Raw genomic sequence first — 17,819 nt, forward strand, 5'->3', positions numbered from 1 at the left:
ATAACATGTTTTACGTTTAATCAGCATTGCATTTAGTGTAACTCAGTACGAACTAAAAAAAACATATACATATAATCTGAAACTATTCAAATTGAGAAAGGAAAGAGAAAGATGTTACAGTATGTTAAAGGAACACTAGAACATTAGGAATCCGAATGGGTACTCCTAATGCTATAGTACCCCAGTCTTTTGTTATATTCAGATCCCACCTCCCCAGTATAAAATAAAGATTTTACTTCTCTTTTTCCAACACTGCTCACCTCTCCTGCAACATCATAGAAAAGCATATGGGATGTGATACATATGCATTGCAAGCATTACATGCATAGCCAATGCTTCTTATAGGAACAAAGCATTGAATCCAATGCTTTCCTATGTGCAGTGGACATTAGAGGCATGTTTAACCCTTCCAAGACAAGCATTGTTCTTTCTGCAAAATGCCAATGTTTTACTTTGACGGGTTAAAATGACAGGACCACTGCACCCAGATCACTTCTTTGAGATTTCAGTGGACATTTAAGAGAGATCACACCTTCTGGGGCCCAATTTTCAGGAGAACTTATTTTAAAAAGGATGCTATTGGTCTAAAAATGAAGAGGTGGGCTACAAAATAAAAAATGGAAATGGACTATATTCGTTGGAAAGAAAGTTAGAAAACTTTAACTTGTTTACTTTAGAAAAAAAAAAGTGGCAAAAAGGGGATGATAGCATTATACAACTATCTACAGGGCCAGTACAAAAACGCTCTCTGGTAACCGCTTCATTAATAGGACTGTACAAAGTGATCACCTATTTAGACTTGAAAGAAGCAGATTTAATCTACAGCAGAGGACATTGTCATTTACTGTAAAAATAATAAAGATGTGAAATTCTCTGTTAAAGGAACACTATAGTGTCTGGAACACAAACATGAGAGCCATATTGGAGTTCAGAAGGATTTTCCCCCAATTTTGTAATTGAGAATTGTGTGAAGTTTAAAGGAACACCACAGGGTCAGGAACACAAACATGTATTCCTGACCCTATGGTGTTAAAAACACAATTTAGGTTGCTTGATCCCATTTGCCCCCTTTAAAAGGGTTGTGCGAGCAAGCTGGCGCTAGCCCTGTCGCCAATCCGCCTCCTTGGCTGACATCATCAGAATTGACGATCTCAGCAAATCAAAAGCATCTCCTCATAGATATGCATTGAGTCAATGCATCTCTAGGGGTAAAGTTCAGAGTCTCTATGCAGAGCGTGGAGATGCTGCATGTCAGTACTACACACTGTGCAGCAATGCCGCAGGAGGCACCTCTAGCAGCCATCTGAGGAGTGTTCAATGGAGGTATCCCTAGGCTGTAATCTAAACACTGCCTTTTCTCTGAAAAGACAGTGTTTACAGTAAAAGGGCTGTGGGGACTGACTATAGACACCAGAACAACTACATTTAGCTGTAGTTGTTCGGGTAACTACAGTGTCCCTTTAACCTGGAGAATGTGAGTCCTGTTTCAGCCTATATTATGTAATTATGTAATATTACCATACAGGAAATTCTACACAAAAAACAGGCTCAAGCTAGTATTTTATAGAAACATAGAATGTGACAGCAGATAAGAACCATTCGGCCCATCTAGTCTGCCCAATTTTCTAAATACTTTCATTGGTCCCTGGCCTTATCTTATAGCTAGGATAGCCCACGCATGCTTAAACTCCTTTACTGTGTTAACCTCCACTACTTCAGCTGGAAGGCTAATTCCATGCATCCACTACCCTCTCAGTAAAGTAATACTGCTTGATATAATTTTAAACCTTTGTTGTCGTTGCTGCCGCCCAGGAGTGATGGGAGTGAGCACAGGACTTATCTTTTTGTATTCACTTTTTGTATCACACAGCTCTGTTACAATGCTGCCGCCCATCCCATGTGTTCCCTATTAAGGGTTAATAAGTATATAGGGGTGTACATAAAAAATACCCCTCTCTGTCTCATTAGAGATATCTTTGCCAGAAGCTCAAGGAAGCAAGGTGAAGGGTCAGTGTAGGACCGCATAGGGGGGTCTGTCCTGACGTTGGCAGGCGGGCATTCCTTCCAATGGCCATTTGAGTAACTAAATGACCTCCATTTGTTTAAATATGCATAGGGATTCAGGAGATAGTGCAGGTAACTTTCTTTAGTTATGATGAACCCATGTATGCTTAAAGGGAAACTAATGTGCCAGGAAAACAATCCTTTTTCCTAGCACTGCAGGTACCCTCTCCTTCCCACCCCACAATCCCCGGTTGCTGAAGGGGTGAAAACCCCTTCAGTAACTTACCAGAGGCAGCGATATGTCCCACGTCGCTGCTTCTTCCTCCGCCGCTCCTCCTCTGTATTACGTCGGCCGGTGACCGAGACTGATCCGCATGCGCATTAGAGCTCCCCATAGGAAAGCATTTAAAATGCTTTTCAATGCTTTCCTATGGGGAATTGAGTGACGCTGGAGGTCCTCACATAGCGTGAGGACAGATTTTCTGTGCTATAGAGCAGGAAGTGCCCTCTAGTGGCTGCCTAGTAGACAGCCACTAGGGGAGGACTTAACCCTGCAAGGTAGTTATTACAGTTTTATTACACTTGCAGGGTTAAGAGTAGTGGGAGTTGGCACCCAGACCACTCCAATGGGCAGAAGTGGTCTGGGTGCCTGGCGTGTCCCTTTAAACTCCCTTACTGTTTTAACCTCCACTACTTCAGCTGGAAGGCTAATTCCATGCATCCACTACCCTCTCAGTAAAGTAATACTTCCTGATATTTTTAAACCTTTGTCCCTCTAATTTAAGACTATGTCCTCTTGTTGTGGTAGTTTTTCTTCTTTTAAATATAGTCTCCTTCTTTACTGTGTTGATGACTTTTATGTATTTAAATGTTTCTATCATATCCCCCGTCTAATCTTTCCACCAAGCTATACATGGTAAAGGACCACTAAAGTGCCAGGAAAACAAACTCGTTTTCCTGGCTCTATAGCGTTAATAGTTGTCCCCCACCCTCAGGGCTGAAAGGGTTAAAACCCCTTCAGCCACTTATCTTTCTCTAGCGCCGGGCTCCCTCTGCGCTGGGGAACTCTCCTCCCTCTGCCGACGTCAGCACGGAATGCACATGCGCAGCAAGAGCCGCGCGCATTCAAACCGCCCATAGGAAAGCATTTCTCAATGCTTTCCTATGGACGTCCAGCGTCTTCTCACTGTGATTTTCATAGTGAGAAGCGAGGAAGCGCCTCTAGCGGCTGTCAGTGAGACAGCCACTATAGGCTGGCTTAACCCTCATGGAAACATAGCAGTGTTTCTGAAACTGATATGTTTTCAGCTGCAGGGTTAAAACTAGAGGGACCTGGCACCCAGATCACTTCATTGAGCTGAAGTGGTTTGGGTGCCTATAGTGGTCCTTTAAGATCTTTTAACCTTTCCTTGTAAGTTTTATCCTGCAATTCATGAACCAGTTTAGTAGCCCTTCTCTGAACTCTCTCTAGAGTATCAATATCCTTCTGGAGATACGGTCTCCAGTACTGCGAACAATACTCAAAGTGAGGTCTCACCAGTGTTCTGTACAATGGCTTCCCTCTTTCTACTGCTAATACCTCTCCCTATACAACCAAGCATTCTGCTAGCATTTCCTGTTGCTCTATTACATTGTCTGCCTACCTTTAACTCATCTGAAATAATTACTCCTAAATCCCTTTTCTCAGATGTTGAGGTTAGGACTCTATCAAATATTCTATACTGCCCTTGGGTTTTTACGGCCACGATGCATTATCTTGCACTTATCCACATTAAATGTCAGCTGTCACAGCTCTGACCATTTTTCTAGTTTACCTAAATCATTTGGCTTATCCCTCCTGGAAAAGCAACCCTGTTACATATTAGTATCATCAGCAAAAAGACATACCTTACCATCAAGACCTTCTACAATATCACTAATAAAAATATTAAAAAAGAATGGGTACAATTACAGATCCCTGAGGTACCCCACTGGTGACAAGACCTTGTTTCGAATATACTCCATTAACTGCAACCCTCTGTTGCCTGTCACTCAGCCACTGCCTTACGCATTCTACAATATTGGAATCCAAACTTAAAGATTGCAGTTTATTGACAAGCTTTCTATGTGCAACAGTGTCAAACGCCTTACTGAAATATAGGTAAGCAATGTCTACTGCACCACCCTGATCTATTATTTTAGTTACCCAATCAAAAAAATCAATAAGATTAGTTTGGAAGTAAACCCACGTCGTCTCTGATCTTGAAATTCATCTGATTTTAGATGTTCAACAATCCTATCCTTTAACATGGTTTCTATTACTTTCCCCACTACTGAAGTAAGGCTTACTGGCCTATAGTTGCCCGACTCCTCCCTACTACCTTTCTTTTGAATGGGCACAACATTCGCTAACTTCCAATTTTCTGGGACCACTCCTGTTAACAATGATTTGTTAAATAAATCTGTTAATGGTTTTGCTTGTACATTTTTCTCAGTAGAGCATCCAGAATCACACCAGACACCATACAGATAAATAATAACAACAACAAACAATATAAATTTGTAAAGACACTTGATAAACATTTTTGTACATAAATATTTTTTTGTACATAAATAAAAGGCCAAACTATGTCCAGACTCCTTCAACTAAACTATCTTGGGGAAAAAAGGAAAGCACTGTGGAAATATTTAAGCAAAATTGATTTATTATGTTTTGTCCACAAAAAAGAACTGTGTTTACCGTAACTTTGAAGCAGCTCTTCCTTTGTGGACACGATCAGTGACTTGTCTTTAGCAGATAGGACAATGGCCAGACAGACATAGTGCTGCTCTGATGAGGTGGCCCTCCTAACAATAGTCAGAAGCCTGATAGGGTGGTTGTTTGGAGGGGAGCTAAAATGCTCAATGCAGAACCAGGTTGAATAGGTCAAACCAGAAGGTGGAGGAAAAAGTCGTTCTCCTGGGGAAGACACATAATAAAAATATATTAAAAGATTGATTTTTTTTCTATAAAAGTACAAAACCTTAATATTTATTTAACAATATTTAAGACTAAAATTATCAACTAACAATATGGTCATGGTTAAAGGAACTATTTAACTCCAAAATCATAAAGCACTTTAATATTGTCACAACTCCCCAGCTAGTCCTGTTACTTCTTTGAAGTTAAACTCGATGGAGCTAAACTCAAGAGATATGCAATTGTCTGACACTTTTAAAGAAACGCACCATGCCCCATAACCACTACAATGCACTGTAGTGGTTATAGTGTCAGGAGTAACGGTTTTACTTCTAATCTGGGGTCTGACATTTCTAACCAATGAGCCAGTCCTGAACTGCAAGGCTTAGCTCAGAAGAGTTACTTTAATCTACTAGCAAGAGTTCAGGCACTCATTTGCTGCTAAGAGAAAGAGGGGAGAACACTAGTTACATTTGGAGGAACCCTTGGCACTCATGACACCATAACCACTACATAATGTTGTAGTGGTTAAAGTGCATGGAGTGTTCCTTTACAAGAAACCCGTGGTTTGTACCAATTACACTGAACTATTGATGCGCAGATAAAAACAGCAGTTCCCAGTGTTTAAAAGCCGCCATTGACCCTGGACTGCCATCAGATTAGATTCATTATTACTGTGTAATAAAGGAGAATGTCAAACTCATGGATTTCAACACTGTATCAGAAGATAAATCAATAAATGATTGCCATGGCAGCAAGAGTCAGGGAACATCATCAAGTGAAACAACTAGCAATACAATAAAGGCAATTTCTATCAAAATGTGAGATTGCAATCTCCTACGCATTAGCTCAATTTTGCAGGTACTTTGCTCAAAATGAGGGAATAACAATAGGAAACATATGAATGCTAAAGTAAAAAGAATTGGGGTTTTAAGCAGAATAGATTACTAAAAAATTACAGTCTACTTCAGGAGTGGAGTCTTCCTAGACATTTAAATTTAGTTTCTGCAGAAAGAATGAATATGTACAAGGAAGTGGGCAGGTGGGTAAATATGCATAAATACATCTGGTTGAAATACAGGCTTTCTCCACCATTGTCTGAAGTTAATTGTACCCTTTAAGAATTATATGTCTAGCTTCATAAAAGGTCACCAAAGACAAACAGTTATGGCATACGAAGTGCCCCAATCAAGTCTATCATAGCATACAATATTCTGACATAGCCTCTTGCTTGCAGTGCTGGTATTTGTGTGAACACAATATCAAGCACCATCTGCACTGTAAACATTCTTTCATAAGGACATAAAGGACTGTCACCTGAGCATAGAGTGATGTAGAGGTTAGACCAATTCAATCCAGTGCCTCTCATGGAGTGACATCACAAAATTACCCCATAAATTCAAGTCAATTATTTCCTTACCTGTTCCTATTCCACTCACAACAGCTCCATCAATAAGGTTCGTAGCGACTGCATTGCTGGTAGGCGCATTATGGGGTGCAAAGCTGGGTAAGAAAAGGCATCTGCAGAACCAAATGAAAAAAGGGAAATATAAAAACACAAGAACTTGTTGTTGCAGAACTTCAATTCCAATGATGCTTCACCACCTTTTCGAAACGCAAAGCATCATGGAAGTTGTAGTTTTAAATTAAATCTGGGCATCTAGATTTTAGGCTTTCCTGCTCTAACTCATTTAACCCCTTAAAGACACATGGCATTTGTGACATGTCATGATTCCCTTTTATTCCAGAAGTTTGGTCCTTAAGGGGTTAAGTAACAAGGACTGACCTAGTGTAGTGTTTTTTTTAAATCTTTGCCGATATTCTCCCTGATAGTGCTATTCAGAAAAAGACTGTAAAAAGACCATCAAAACAGACCGGGAAATAGTATGTCCTACAAAACAAACAGAAATGTAAGTTGCTTTTTTTATTTCTTCCGGTCACGCAATCACGCAAGCGCCTCTAGCGGCTGTCAGTGAGACAGCCACTAGAGGATTTGAGGGCTGGATTAACCCATTTATAAACATAGCAGTTTCTCTGAAACTGCTATGTTTATAAAAAAAAATGGGTTAACCCTAGCTGGACCTGGCACCCAGACCACTTCATTAAGCTGAAGTGGTCTGGGTGCCTATAGTGGTCCTTTAAGAGTTTTTTTAATTGTATATAATGCATAAAACCTGATGTTACACAGTGAGAAAAATGTAAATTGCATATGAGGCCACGGTTTGTTAAGTAATTTCAATGAACCTGAGATTGATAAATAACAAAAAAAATAAAATTACCCAAAGCCTTCCAGAGATGTGTCAAATTCAACAAAGGCTGGTGTCACAGAAGATCCATGAAGTCTGATGTCATGTGGTGTTGTCATTGAAACCAGACACTTTACCCTGGTCAGGGGCACAGTGCATCCTTCTGCTGACTTTACCAAACTCCGGTTAATCCTGTAGTGCTTATCTTCATCCACACAAAACACACTATCAGATCCAAGACCCTCTGCGGACAGGATCATGCTACCTGCAAGGCATTATGAAAATAGGTAATAAAAAAAATGATTTTTTTAAGGTATATTTGCCCTTTTTTAAACCATAATACATATTCAAAACAGGACATTTCATAATGAATATACTGACAATAATAAAAATGAAGTGACAAATATAGACAGATCATATATAGACAAATATAGACAGATCATATTTAGACAGATCAACTAGTACACATTAAATTCAGCTATTATAGAGCATTGTAATAATGTCTACCATCCAAATACACAAGACAGAAAAATAAAAAGGGATTTAGGGCACTTATTAACAAGAGGGAAAAAATAATCATTTTGAAAATTATGTGCTCCATATTATAGTTTAATACCAATTTGTCTTTAAAGGGGCTGTATAGGCAGTATGTCAGGTCATGTCAGCCCTGCAATGTAAAACATTGCCGTAGAGCAGATGCAGCAATATTTCCATGGCAGGGCTGAACACACCTCTATTGGCTGTCTTCCTGGCAGCCACCAAAGACTCTTCCACTGTGAGAACAGAGTCCGACTCTGTTCTCACACGTCACCTACTCTGACTGCTTCTCACAGAGAGCATTTATTTGAAGGAGAGTGGCACTCGCTGCACATGTTCTTCTCATCCCCAATGCTTCTCTTTGATAAGCACTGGATGAGAAGACAAAGAAGTAATGCCTGCGGGATAATATTGAGAGAGGAGGAGTGGCTGCAATGAGTGATTTGAGGAACTGGAAAAAAAAAAGTAAGTAAAAAATGTTTTCCTTGTAATAGTAACACTATAGGGTTTGTTAAATTTGTGAGAAGCAGCATATTCACAGTCTTCTAGTTCCATGCTACCACTAATTTGGTGCCTTCTAAATGGTTGATCAGTTTGATAACGGAGTTAGGAATACTCTTGGAGTACATTCTTAAGAATACAGCCTCTTCCCGCCCCGTCTGATGTGTCGACACTTGATTGGCCATGTTACATCATCGGTGGGGCTACACATAAAAACAGCCGGCAAACTCCGTTCATTTCTACTCTTGACAAAGGCGCATCACGTCGAGGAGGACACCATTCTAAGCAATTTTTATTTTATTAGGTTTTCCTAGGGGCTCTGCCATCATGCACTTTGCCTGGATAGTAAGCAGCTAGAGAGATTTGGGATGTATGTTAGTTAGGATCTGTGTGGGACTGATTTTTATATGGTTGGTATTTACCTTTACCTCTAAGCACTTGTACCACCCTGGGTATGAGAGTAAGGTTTATGGATTAGGACCTTTAGAAAGTTCTCTCAATAGGGAGTCTATGGGTATGCTTTAACCCTGGTTAAATTGCCTTCAGATGCAGTATTTACCTAGGTTAGCTACATGGACTAATCCCAGAAACCTCTCATATATATTGATTTTAATCCAGCCCTTCTGGATGACTGCTGTTTTTTAAAGTGTTTTTTTTTTTTAACACCTTGTTCTTTGCAACTATAATCAGGGTTGTGGTTTGTGGTGGGGAAGAGGGTAGGTAATTATTGCCATGAACGCCTACCCTCCTGTTTTCCCTTTTAAATCCGATATTCACCCTCTTTTAAGTGGAGTTTGGTCTAATTATTAAGGTGGGGGTGGCGAATTAACACTCTATACACCTACCCTCCTGTTCCTTATAATCAGACTCTACTAATATACCAGTTTACTTCCATTATTTTACATTATCTCTATCATTGTATCTACCCATACCTTTTATTCACCCTTTTGAATATCTCTAATATTTCCAATATCTCTAATTTTCAAAATATCTCTAATTTTTAATCTAAAAGCTAAGCTTTATTCTTCCGATCCCCATACACTGCTGCTATTGAATTGGCTACATTTTAGCCTTCCACTTGGAATAAAATTTTATTACTAAACGGCTGTCTTTCTTGATACTATCTTTCTACTTGGGTTCATCAAGAATTAGTATATTTTCTCACACTTGCTGTGATTGATATATACAAGTTTCTCCTTTTTAATATTACACTTTCACAAATCACTTTTGTGTTTTTCACTTTGTCTTTTTTTTGTTTTCCCCTATTATGTAGATATGCCCTTTAAAGACTAATAAAGCTTATATTTGATTTTTTTGTTTCTTACCAATTATAGTGGGTTATACATATTATATGTGAGAATTGTTACCCATAGTCCTTTGACTTGGGACTGCCATTTTTCAAAGAAAGATTTGTTACTCTTTTTTCAATTTTATTCATAAGAAAACAGTTACTGCATTATTTGTAAGCCTTAAGAGTGTTAAATCATCTATACAAGGGTAAAATGTGGACCACATGTGGAAAAGAGATTCTACAGAGCCATAGGGGAAGAAGCAGATTTGTATATACGGCCTAGCAAAGGACTTTTCTAAATAATATCTAATCATCTTGAAAAGAAACAGTTCAATATCTCTCTCAGCAGAAATTGTCCAAGTACCATCATATAACACTTTTAAAAATGTGTTGATCCTTTTTTTAATCTGTTCATGTTACTTTTCTTTCTCTTCTAGAAAGTGGATTTAATATTTCTAGCTATGCTTAGGTGCAACAGTTAAAACAATAAACAACTCAAAGAACAGTTTCTACATTTCTGAACCATGGAAACCTGGGAGTTTTAATATGTCCTCCTCGATCACACAGATTATTTTTTTACTTACTTATTTATAAATTGATGAAAATAAAATGAATCTATAATATTCATCTATGCATAGGTTTCAAAATTATATATGTGAAGAATGTTCAACAAATGCTAATTTTTGTAATTTTTTTTTTTAAAGTCCCAAAAATTATTTAAATACATATAGTCACCTCTTTCAAAACAAATTACAACATCATATTTAATGTATTTCTCTTATCATATTATCAGTACTATAAAGGCATCTGGTGTAGCTTTGCCAGAGGAAATTTATTTTTACATTTATTTATTTTCCTTCGTTTTTACACATTGGGACCCCGGATTCCTACAGGGTAGTGTCACCCTAAAGAGACACCATGCATAAAGTTGGGAGCCAGTCATTTTAAACAGGCTACCAAAATTTTAAATAGGCTCCCAAATTTCTTGCTAAACTGTTAGTCATCAGTAACTGCACCTAGATGCCTGCTTATATTTTACATGCAATCCTGAAAAGAAAAAAATCGCTATAGAAGAAAGTTTGGAAGCCACCTTAAAGGGCCCCAAACGCCTAGCTTTTAGAGCCTATATCCAAAAGGCTCTAGAGCATGTGAGTGTGACCATACACATATATTTGATTATTAGATCAATTTTTGAAATATATTGCACAATTGTGTATAATGTATTTAGTTTTACATGTAAATACAACCCATTCAAGTTAAAGGGGTAAGTAATCATAAAAACAGCGCTGCACTTGCACTTTCGTGTTTAAGTGGTGGGGTACATGACCTAAAAGGTCAGTTTGTTTGTTTCACCCTGTATATAGTGGAATTGGGAAATCCATACAGTGTTTTCAGCAGCTGAACACAAGATACTCTGTTTGCTATAACTAAGCGCCTAAATCTGCACACTTGTTTTGTTTGGTATATTCCACAGGAAATTATGCAACGATGGGAAAAAGTGTGTGCATGGGACGCAGTATAATAAAGTGAGCGTCAGGTCATGTATGGATGTAAAGTGGCATATTCGTCATACGTGTGAATGTATGCGTGTAGCAAGCACATATATATAATAGCCTTTTATATATAATCCTAGATAAAAATCCACTCGGAATGTTAACGAATGAACATGTGTAGGTGTGATCATTAGAGTGTGCGCATGTATTTGTATGTGTTTACTAATACCACATACACAGGCTCACATTTGATGCCTCCAGTGATGTCTGCTGATACTAGCAACATTCTGACATCTTTCAGAGAATCCCTAGTTCTCATTTAGAAGTGAATTGGAGTTTTGTCTGCCAGTTTCTCTTCTCTCATTACTTTCAGTGAGATAATTAGTGACAATGTGTGCTTGCATAAGTATTCATTATTCATTCATTCCACAGTGAAGTGAATAAAATTATTACGGTAAATTGCCATGAGCAGCAAATTACCGACAAGAAATTAAAGGGACGTTTTGGTATGTTGAAAAAAACAAAACAAGATGTGTGGTTCAGATTTTGGCTAGTACAATGCATACATTAACACGTTACTTAGAAAACGCAGTATCGTACTATTGGCCTGATAGGTTAACTGTATTTGGGGGTGGGGGGGACTAGAAAAATAACATGAACAATTAACCTCAAAAAATTTAAATCACATCATCTGGCTTACTTACTGACGAGAGCGTTACCACATCAAAGAAACATCCCAGTATGGAAAATGTCAGGCCATTTCCCAATTCATTCATATAATTAATATGTCAAAACTCTGCGTAAATAAACGTGGGTTTGTCTGTGTAGGAGGGGTGAAGAACTGGTAAGCAGACTACATTGTAATCATAAAGTCGAAACTATCTTCGGACTAATTAGCTGACCCGACAGCTTGACAGATTAAAAAAAATATATAAGAAATTAGAAACGGACGAGGAAAGAAAAAAAAACGCAATAATTCTCGATGAAACATGGAAAAAATAGAGACTATGTTCCGCTGCTGCTTTTGCTGAGTAACTATAAATATATGTCTCCGAGAAAATGTTGGATCTGTGCTAATATATGATAATTATTTCGATTATTCTAAAAGAGATCATTTTTTTCCTTCCAAACTTACTTCTCATTTCAGGTTCATAGCTCAATGAACTGGGCTTATGTACTCTGTACTGCTTTAACAACCGCTTGTCCCATGCTGCACAATTCAAAGGGTTGGCAAGACGCAAAAATTCCCTGGAGGCACACAAGGGAAAATAAAAGAATTAATCAATAGATACATATGAACAAAATTAGAAGATAAAATGTAATACATCTACACGTAGTTCCTTAAAATTAATAAAGTAAAACACCAATATATTCAGCAGGTATTATAATGTGCACAAGGGCATCTGTCAAAAAGGTACTTGGGTTCTGGTTATAAATTAAATAAATCGTGTCAAACAGGAGATGTTGAGCTCCTATGTGTTGCTAAATAATTAATAGTAATTCTGGATATTTGGTGGCAAGAAATGATGAGATGAAGAAATGTTTTGCAACATTGGGAGTTGGTGCATAGTTTGATATGTTTGTTCTAAATGAAATGAGGTGGTCAATGAGGCAGGAGGTGGTGGAATCCGTAGTAAAGATTAAAAAGGGCAGTTGCTTCCTATGCTATAATTTCTCAAAGTCTGATCTGTTAAAAGAGCAGATTATAATGTATTGTAAAATGTGCTCAAAAACTTAAATTAAAGGGACACTATACTCACCAGAGAAACTACAGCTTAATGTAATTGTTATAGTGAGTATAGTCTGTTTCTACAGGCATTTTGCTGTAAACACTGCCTTTTTCGAGAAAAGGCAGTGTTTACATTGCTACCGAGGGACACTTCCAATGCCAGTCACTGGAGGTGCTTCCTTGGTCAGTTCATTCAGCGTCTCCACGCTCTGCATGGACACCCTAAATGCTCCCCATAGAGATCCATTGATTCTATGCATTTCTATGAGGAGATGCTGATCGGGCAGGGCTGCATTTGGCTCCTCCCCCTCCCGGCCTACTGGGCTGATATCATCAGAATTGACTGAGTCAATCCAATGCTTTCATACAAGTTTGTGTTCCTAAATCTATAGCGTTTTTTAACCCGTTAAGGACCGGTGACGGTTCAGGACCGTCATCGGCATTTTACCGTTGCCGACCGCTGACGGTCCTGAACCGTCACAGCGGTCTTATGTACTTACCCGATCGCCGTCGTTCCCCCGGCGGCGATCGGCGTTGGTCCCGGTGTGGGGAGACTGCCTGCAGCCCAGACAGTCTCCCCATGGCGGATTAGGACCCCTGTGGCCATGTGATCGCCCAATAGGGCGACCACATGGTCACAATAGGTGTCCTAGTCTCTGCCTGCAGGGGGACTGTCTGTGCTGACAGGCAGTCTCCCTGCAACTGTAAAATCAAAAAAAAAAATTAAAGTTAATGTTAATTAAAAAATATATATATTATATATTTGTATATATATATGACATATAGGCATATTATATCTATATAATATATGTCTATATATCATATATATATAATGTCATGCCAAGTGTATTTTTATATTAATATGTACATATATTAATATAAAAATACACGTATAATTAAACTACACACGTATATATATAATATATATAATAACTATATATATTGTATATATATATATATTATAAAATACAAATAATAAGTAATTTAAATTAAATTAAAAAATTTAAAAATAATAATAAAAAATAAAAAATAATTATATATCTATATGAAATTTTATTCTAATTGTATTTTGATATTAATATATATATATTTATATCAAAATACACTTAGAACAAAATTGTATATATATATATATATCTATGTATATATAAATAAATAATAATAATACAAAATATACATATGTCCATATACAAAATTACATAAATAATTATATAAATATACACGTAGACTTCAAATATATAAACATGCATATATATTTAAATTCTACATGCGTATTTATGTAATATTTTTACATAATTAAGTAATTTTATTGATTGCAATTTGAGGGACCTGGCTGCCAACCCAGGACGAAAGACCGGAGAATTTAATGTGCTAGCACTGTATTTTACCCTGTAACTTTCTATGACGCCCTAAAACCTGTACATGGAGGGTACTGTTTTACTCAGGAGACTTCGCTGAACACAAATATTAATGATTCAAAACAGTAAAAAATATCACAGCCATGATATTGTCAGTGAAAGTGACTTTTTTTGCATTTTTTACACCCAAACAGCACTTCTACTGATGATATAATTGTTGTGATACGCTTTCCTGTTTTGAAACATTAATATTTGTGTTCAGAAAAGTCTCCCGAGTATCACAGTACCCCCCATGTACAGGTTTTATAGCGTTTTTGAAAGTTACAGGGTCAAATATATGGGTCACATATTTTTACGTTGAAAATGGCCAGGTTGGTTACGTTGCCTTTGAGAGCGTATGGTAGCCCAGGAATGAGAATTACTCCCATGATGGCATACCATTTGCAAAAGAAGACAACCCAAGGTATTGCAAATGGGGTATGTCCAGTCTTTTTTAGTAGCCACTTAGTCACAAACACTGGCCAAAATTAGCGTTCAATTTAGTTTTTTACTTTTTTCACACACAAACAAATATGAACGCTAACTTTGGCCAGTGTTTGTGACTAAGTGGCTACTAAAAAACACTGGACATACCCCATATTGAATACCCTGGGTTGTCTACTTTTAAAAAAAATATGTACATGTGGGGTGTTTTTCAGAGATTTATGACAGATAATAGTGTTACAATGTCACTATTGATAAATTTAAAAATTGTATGTTTTGAAACCGCTATATCCCACTTGTACTTATTGCCCTATAACTTGCAAAAAAAGCAAAAAAGCATGTAAACACTGGGTATTTTTAAACTCAGGACAAAATTTTGAATCTATTTAGCAGTTTTTTTCATTCGCTTTTGTAGATGAGTAAATGATTTTTCAAGTAAAAGTAAAAAAACATGTATTTTTTTCAATTTATCATATTTTTTAATTTAATTTTAATTAAATTACATAAGATTATATACATAATGGTATGTAAAGAAAGCCCTTTTTGTCCTGAAAAAAACAATATATAATTTGTATGGTAACAGTAAATGAGAGAGCGGAAAATTACAGCTAAACACAGACACCACAAAAGTGTAAAAAAAGACCTGGTCGCAAATGTACAACATCGCAAAAACAGTCCGGTCCTTAAGGGGTTAACAAGTAATTTTCAGCTGTTTAAGTGTTTTTAACCGAAAAAAAAGATGTCTGAAATGACCGGGCCTTGCTGCTCCCTTAACATGGGCCTGGAGGACATCCTGCATAATTAGGGAATTTAAAGAAAGCATTTCACGTCATCCCTTTCATATTCAGTAACAGACTCTTAATGTTAAAATAACAATGGTGATGCAATGCAAGATAGCCAACATAGGACAATATATTATTAAAGCAAAGTTAATTTGTAAATATTTATTGAAAATTATTTTCATGATGAACATTTTAAATGCCGCACACTTTAGCCTGTCAGGTAATACTATTTTAATCATAACTATAAAAATATATCATATAATATATCTTATAACAATCCTAAATATAAGAGTTTACTAATTATTATAAACATCATTATAATCACTATCTATAAACACACGGTGCCTGTAAAATGCATCTAATGTATTCTGGCAATGGAACCTCTGCTACACTTCTGAGTCTACATAACCGGCTGAATGTTCCATAGTGACACAGCTTTTCGGGTTCAGATTCCAGGAAAATCTTCTCTGCCTTATCAGTCTGTCAAATTTAGGCCTTTATTGAATAAGCTTTCCAAATGGTTCAATACTGCTAGAGATTTTTTTCTATTTAAATAATTTGGAGCGTTTTTCTAATAGTATTGAATAATTTGGAAAGCTTATTAAATCAAGGTCTTTGTTTAGATAAGCCTCCAAGTACTGCTGTTGGCACTATATAAATACTGTACTTTACCATTAATCAATGAATACAGGTTTTAAACTTTCCATTATATCTTATATGCTAGCTATGTGTAATATTTTCTACTCTCTGCCTCTGAGGAAATCTCTGTTCCTTTTTTGCCAGCCTACACACACAATGCTTTCTGAGAAATGTGAATACGATTAAGTCTCTTCCACCTCTTGTGTAATTTTCGGCACATTTGGACCATTTTCAGCCGAAATGGGATAGGCCCATTTTCAGTTCAAAATTTCAGCAGCCAAAATTTCGGTGCATCCCTAGCGATACTTAGGGACGGTTTCGCTGGAACATGACATTATATCCACACTCATTCTCCTCAAAAGCCCCCTTAACAGTTCCCTGCTATGCAGTTAAGAGAAGGCCTGTGAAGGAAGACGTCCAGATATCCCTCACAATTGCCATGATTTACACCAAACATCCTTAAACTATAGGTCCTCTCACCCTGGCTGAGAGATTGTTTGGTAGTGGTACTCTATTTAAAGTAGCTAAATAGATCTGTGACTCACCTACCTTCACAATTTTACCTTGGTCTAAAATCTGCAATTCACTTTTTCCAATTATCTACACCAGGAGTGCTCAAAAATTAGACCCCCAGATGTTTTAAAAATACAGCTTGGGAGTTGTAGTTCTACAACATCACGGGGTCTACCTTTTTAGCATCCCTGATCTACGCTTTCTGGTTTAGTGAATAACAAGGTTTAACCTGGTTTCAGCATGGATTAGTGAAGAGGCCTACTGAGAATTAAGAATGACAGATGAGAGTAAATGAAAATGAAAAACTTGCTTTCTAAAATATGTTATGCTAATTTCAATTAAAATGTCAGCATGGCATAGAACTGCTTCTTAACAAATAAATGACAACTCTTGAAAATATTTGAAAAAAAACAAACAAACCAAAAAAACAGACACATATTACTATTATTATTAATTATATATTATTACACACCTTAACACCATAGGCTCCAGGGCTTGGGAGGCTAGTCTTTCAAACATCCTCTGGAGTGGAGGGTGCAACGAGTGGTCTTCATCAGCTAGAGCGGCACTGCATCTGTGCAATAGACGAGCATGTAACCCAGCTTCACACATGACCTGCTGGTTTCTTTCGGTGTGCACCAGACACTGTAAAATGTTTGCTACTGCTAGCTGGAGGTCCAGGGCATGCTGCACAGAAGAAAATGGCAAAGTTGAACTATTTACAGAATGAACTGGGCATATCAGAAAATAAGAATAATCTCAACACTTTATAAGTAAATAAAAACTGCAGAATTGCAGAATATTATTAATATATATGTTGTTCATGGTGTTCCTCGCGATGTAACAAGGTCATGCAAGTCAATGAGCCTTAAGGAAAGAAAAAAAAAAGGAGGACAATGGTTTGTATATTAAAAAAAAAAAAAAAGGGGATAAGCACATAATTATTATAATCATTATTATTTTCCAAACTTTCCATGTACTGTTTCCTGTGATTATTTACGTTTTTCAATGATAAGATAACTAAAGAAACAGATGTAGTAACTAACTTTAAAAAGGCAAAAAGGATTTGTTCAACACGGATGTCTATGGAGGATCCCGAGATCAGCCATAGACATAAGCGATGTACAGTTGCACATGTGCTAGGGTACATCGCGGACATCGGCTCCTGACACATGAAGCACCATGAACTTAACAGGACCAGCAGAAAGGCGGTGGCAGCTGCGACGGACAGGTCCCGGTACGTAAAACGAACTTTTCCTTGCAACCCACGGCCACCTCACTGCAAGCAGCAGAGTCACAATTGGA

At 37.3% G+C, this 17,819-nt stretch overlaps 1 protein-coding gene across 4 annotated transcripts in view; it reads right to left on the reverse strand.

Moving 5' to 3' along the window:
• WDFY3 (WD repeat and FYVE domain containing 3) overlaps nucleotides 1-17,819 on the reverse strand; it is a 297,453-nt gene that overhangs the window by 80,644 nt on the left and 198,990 nt on the right. For all 4 annotated transcript variants that reach the window (XM_063458757.1, XM_063458760.1, XM_063458758.1 and 1 more), the window contains 5 exons: nucleotides 16,987-17,201; nucleotides 12,146-12,258; nucleotides 7,222-7,453; nucleotides 6,363-6,463; nucleotides 4,724-4,942 (listed from right to left, as the gene is read on the reverse strand). In XM_063458757.1, coding sequence (XP_063314827.1) covers nucleotides 4,724-4,942; nucleotides 6,363-6,463; nucleotides 7,222-7,453; nucleotides 12,146-12,258; nucleotides 16,987-17,201 — 880 coding nt within the window. The remainder of the gene's footprint in view (nucleotides 1-4,723; nucleotides 4,943-6,362; nucleotides 6,464-7,221; nucleotides 7,454-12,145; nucleotides 12,259-16,986; nucleotides 17,202-17,819) is intronic.

The sequence above is a fragment of the Pelobates fuscus genome, chromosome 6, assembly GCF_036172605.1.
Source record: "Pelobates fuscus isolate aPelFus1 chromosome 6, aPelFus1.pri, whole genome shotgun sequence".
NCBI lineage: Eukaryota > Metazoa > Chordata > Amphibia > Anura > Pelobatidae > Pelobates > Pelobates fuscus.